General features: G+C 60.9%; 1 protein-coding gene across 1 annotated transcript, besides 2 other annotated features; it reads right to left on the bottom strand.

Annotated features, from left to right (window-relative positions):
- Nucleotides 1-5,485, bottom strand: Tc00.1047053507563.9 (dispersed gene family protein 1 (DGF-1), putative; the record flags this gene model as incomplete). Its single annotated transcript, XM_799161.1, has 1 exon — nucleotides 1-5,485. A coding segment is annotated over one exon (5,485 nt), but the record flags the coding sequence as incomplete, so codon positions are not given.
- Nucleotides 1-5,485: a sequence feature (areas not merged during assembly with more than two copies in the genome that could not be assigned to a particular haplotype).
- Nucleotides 2,749-2,799: a microsatellite.

Here is a 5,485-nt window from a genome sequence, read left to right as displayed (position 1 = left end):
CACCGTCAGCACAGACCCCGCGGGGAACGTGCCGGTCAGCACAAGCACACCGTTCAGCGCCTCCACATCGCACACCGACAGCTCCACCGGCCCGCTCTCGTCGCTCCCCGCCGCCCCCGCACCGCGCAACCCTCCACCGCCCATCACGTACAGCACGGCACCGTTCAGCAGCGACACGTTCTGCACAACGATCCGCACGCCGTCCCGCGCCATCCACGGCACGTAGAGCACAGGACTCACGCCGTCCAGCACAACGTGGCGCAGCGTCACCTCGCTCGCACCGGCGGGCACAACGAACACCGACCGCACCGTCACGCCCTCGCGGACGAACACACTCGACGCAGTGCCCACGGCAGGCGGCAGTGCGGGAGCTCCCACAGGCATGCACGCCTCGCCGTACCCGCCGCTGTCGCACGCGCACACGCACACACCGTTATTCATGCTCGCAGACGCAGTCCGGGGCGCGTAGCAGTGCGTGTCCCTGTCGCAGGCGTCGCACCCAGCAACGTCGATGCTCCCAGCGTCGCCAAAACCAGCGGCTGCGTACTCCTCCGCCGTCGACAGAACACGGCCACCAGCGTCGTTGCACGCCACCCTCAAATGCGCCCCAGCCGCAAGCGACAGGCTCAGCGACAGCATCCGTGGCAGCAGCGCTCCGTTGCGCACGAAGCTCAGCGTGCTCCCAGCAGCAGTCACAGCACCAGCGGCGTGGAGCATCTCCCTCGAGACACCGTCGTGCACGTTGCCCTTCGCCAGCAGCATCGACCCGTCATCCAGGCTCACCGTCGAATAAAACGCCACCGCGTAGTCCTCCGTCGACACAAATTCGCTCCGCACAAGCGCCACAGCAGAGCCCGACACGCTCACAGCTCCACGCACAGACACCGCGTGCTTGCACAGCAGGAAGCCGTTGTCAACAAACGCCACCACGGAGCCGCCACTGGCCGAAACACCGCCCTCCACCGACACGCACAGCCCCAGCGCCGTCTGCACCGACAGCCCGTCCACGTACAGCGCACCGCGCGACGACAGCGCCACGCCGCCAACCAACAACACGCCAACAGCGTCGCGAAACACCGCCGCCACCTGCGTGCGCGCGATGGTCAGCACACTCCCAGTCAGATTCACGCTGTGCACCACGAGGCACGCGGAGGCGTCGCCAAGGCCGTAGGCGCCGCGGTACGCAACACGCCTCTCCGCAATCAGCACCGAGTCCACCACGGTGACGCGCGAGCCAGGCGGAAATCGGTTCGCCACCACCACGCCGCCGCCAGAGCGCGACTCAAGCCCACTGATCAACACATCGGCGCGCTGGCCAGCAGACGGGTCGGAACGCCACCCAACAACGTACAGGCTCGCTCTGCCCAAAAACGTGCAGTTCGACAGCGTCACGTTGCGCACGCTCCCTGACATCGACTCCACGTCCACCACGACATCCGCCGCAAAGGTCACACCAACGTAGCACGTCACCGACGTCCCGAAACCGGCGTTCACCTCCACCTCCACACGCACGTCCCGCACGCACAAGTCGGCGCCGTCGGTGCTCGGTGGCTCGGGGACAGCAACGGGCAGGCACGCATCGCCATAGCCGCCCTCAGCGCACGTGCAGGCGCAGCCATCACTCGAGGTCGTCGTCGTGTACGCGGGGAAGCACGACGCCGCGAGGGTGCATGGGTCGCTGCAGGTCAGGATGGTGGCGTTGTACACGGACGGAATAACGTAGTTCGCTTCCTCCTCGCCGTTCACAGTGTTGCACGCGGCCACAATCGCTCCGTTTGTGAGATAGCTTGTCCCTAAAAATATTCTCAATGCTTTGAACATTCCCGTGCTGGACATGAATTGGTTGCCGGACACAGACACCGTGGAGTCGCGGAGATTCACCGTGGGGTTCAGGAGTGCAAACGCATGCAATGGGGATTCACGGCAGAGGTTGCCGCTCAACTGCAGCCAGGAGTGGTAGTAGATGTTGGCGGCAAAATCTGAACAAAACACAGTCAAGCTTCCCCGCATCTCGTTGCCCTGAAATACGACCGATGATTGGGACTCCACACCTAAGGCCCAGAAAAAAAAAATGAAATGGCGCACCGGCCTCGACACAAAGTTGCCTCGGATCACCACGGCAGAGTTGTTCAGTACACTCAGCGACAAGGACTGTCTAGACCCCTCAAGATGTATCAAAGTACCGTCACCGCCATCCATATGAAACGCGTTGCCCATCACCGCAAACACGGAGTGCCACGACACGCTCAGCGCAGATCCAACAACGCGAATGGCACTTGACGATGCCACCACGCTCTGAAACACATTGCCACTGAGCACCGCCGCGGAGTCGTTGCTGATCGCCAGTCCATTCATCGCAACACACGAAGGGCTGTCAAGGTCCAAACCCGTCCGAGGGATCAGCCTCGTGACCGTGAAGCGGTTACCGCTGATCGTGATGTTCGTGTGCGGCGGAAACACACCCTCCGGGCTAAGCAGCGCGTCATAGAACGTGCTACCGGTGACGACGATGTTCAGCGCCCCCACAGCGGCGTACGCGTTGCCCAACAGCAAGAGCACGGCACCGTCCCTCCACGTGCATCCATCGAATATAACGTTCGCCACGTCGCCCGTCATCGCCCCAATCAGCACCGTCAGGCTCATGCCGCCCCCGCTGAACGTCACGTTGCGGTAGCACAGCCACGACAGCCCGCCGCCCACAGCCTGCGCAACCTCGGGGTGCACCATGTCGCTGATGCACTCACCAACCGGCGGTGGCAGCGGTGTGGACGGCACTGGCGGCGGTGGCGGTGGCGGCGGGCCAGCAGGCACAGGCGCCGGGACACACACATCGCCGTGCCCTCCAGCAGCGCACTGGCACTTGCAGTCAATGACCGCCGTCGTCAGCGGAGCAAAGCAGTCGCCGTCCTTCGTGCACTCCCCGCAAGCGGCAACCGTCGTCACGTTGATAATACCGTTCAGCTCCAGTTCTTCCGCCGTCGTCACCACACGTCCCGCAACCGTCAGGCACCCAGCAACGAACCTGTAGCCGGCGTCAGCCTGCGATAGCAGGGGTCCCGACAGCCCCGTCGAGCCCATCCTGCAGCCTGTCAGCGTCACCACACTGCTGCTGTCAATGGTAAAAGAAGTGGATTCGGACTCGTGAAACATCGCACCCAATCCCACGTCGTTGTCACGCCAATCCAGCCAGCTTGACTGCTGAACGGTCCACGAGTCGTCTGCAAAGATGGCGTATGAGACGGAACCGCTGTTCCTCACCACGCGCAACACGCTGTGTTCCGACACGCTAAAGCCAAGGTACTGAAACAGAAGGCTTTTCCCGGAGGCCATTGTATTGTTGAGCAGCGCAAAAACAGAGTGATCGCGGACACTAAGGATATTTACGTGGAACAGATGTGTGTATCCATCAAGGCTGCAGTACCGCACGTACAGCGAGCTGCCACCCACCAGCGTCAGCGTCCCGGTCGAGTACAAACCAAACGCATCACGCTTCGTTGCATGCGTCTTGACGTTGCTGACCAACAGCGAGGATGCAGTCAACACGACGTCGTCCAGCAGCAATACGCTCAGCGTCTTGCTCACCGTGTCCGGCAAATGGACCGCGGAGGACTGCACCGCGTCAACCTCCGTGACGGCGATGTCGCAGCGCAGCGGGAGGGTGAGTGCAAAAATAACGACGGAGGACCGCATCACCGTCTGGCTCACGCGGATCAGGACGCCGGATGACTCGGCCGCACCAGCACCCCCAACAAACTGCAGCACGGCACCGCCACGGAACGTGCACCCAGTGAACGTGATGTTGATGGGGAGATGCAGCGGCATACTGTCGAGGAAAAACGTCAGCACTGCATCCACGCCGCTGAATGTCACACCCACGTAGCAGTGGTGTGTCTTCCACATGTTCAGCGTGAGGCTCGTCAGCGTCTGGTTCACCACGCAACTCGTGTCGCCGTCGACGGCTCTCTCCGGCAAGGGAAGCAAAACCGCGTCGGGCACCTCGAAGGGAAGACACGACGCGCCATGCCATCCGTCCTTGCAGCTGCACGAGCACGAGCCGCGGTCCACCAACTCTGTCCCAGGCATGTAGCAAGCCGCGTCGTCGTTGCATGTGCCGCACCTGAAAAGCACCACTGCCTCCGGAAAATAATGGTTGTACGACACCTCCTCATCACCCTGAAGGTTGCACCCAACCACAAACCGCGCGGACGACGTCACGACAATGTTCGATGGGAAAATATTGGCAAAGGAAACCCTCGAGTCCACCTGACGGTTGTGTGCAAGCACCACGGTGGTGCCGTTGCCTGACAGCTGAATTTTGTGCTTGGAATATGGAATAGTTAATACTGAGGCTGCACCCACGCTGTTGTCCTCCACACGCCACTGCGCTCCACCCTGAAGAGTCACAGAGCCGTCAAGATACACCAGCGCGGAAACAAAACCCCCCACGCTGCCAGCAAAGGTGCAGTCCGCCACTCGCAGCAGCCCCGCGGAGCTCACGGTGGTAACCCCCAAAAGATAAACTCCACTAATGGCTCTCATCGTATTGTTATCCACGCCAAAATAGCCGTCGTTCTTCACATCAACAGCGTAAAAATAAACAGATGATTCCATACCTTTAACCTCCATCGTACTCAGCGTGTTTCCCTTCACAATGATCCCGCCACCATCAACAACAGCAGCATTGGGAAAATAGAGTGCGTACATATTCCCCGCGATGCGGTTGTCGAGTAGCCACAGCGTTGAGTTCGCACCAAGGAAAAATTCCGGAAAGGCAATGGCATGGTTCGACGTCGTCACAAGCTTACAGCCCGCCACCAGTATCTGGGATCCAGTGCCAAAATCACCCCTAAACTCCAAATCACCAGAATCCAGCATCGAAGAAGTCACGTTCACGTGCGCTCGCACACCACTCCCCTTGATCGACAGGTCCATAAGGACGCACTGCAGCAGTGTGATGTTGAGTGTCTGCTGCGGTACCTCAAAATGTGACAGTTCCAGCACGATCGCGGCAGTGAAGGTCACGTTGACAAAGCACAGACCACGCACACCGGGATCAGGAACGTCCAAAGAGCTGATGCTGCCACCGTGCACGCAGCGGACCTCCGTGTCCTTCCCATCGGGGAGCGGGAGCGGCCCAAGGCCGTCCGGAACCGCAGCTGGCAGACACGTGTCACCGTAGCCGCCAGCAGCACACACACACTCACAGCCGCTGATGCTGCTCGTCCTCGCTGCAAAGCACACGGCGTCCACAGTGCACGCACCACAGTCCAACACCGTCACGGGTGCTCCAATGTTGAGCCCTTCTCGGTAATCCGTCACAGGAGAGCCCCTTATCTCGTTGCACATGCCGTAGATGATCGGGCGAGAGTCGGATGGTGGTAACCAGTTGCTTGTCATGTGTGCAATGGTCGACGAGTACGGGCCGTACGTGAAGTTGTTGTGTAGTATCGACCACACACTCCGATCGCGGAACGCCACGCCGTTC

Source organism: Trypanosoma cruzi (genome assembly GCF_000209065.1).
Source record: "Trypanosoma cruzi strain CL Brener chromosome Unknown tcruzi_1047053507563, whole genome shotgun sequence".
Taxonomy (NCBI): domain Eukaryota; phylum Euglenozoa; class Kinetoplastea; order Trypanosomatida; family Trypanosomatidae; genus Trypanosoma; species Trypanosoma cruzi.
This window is presented reverse-complemented; position numbering and strand designations above follow the sequence as displayed.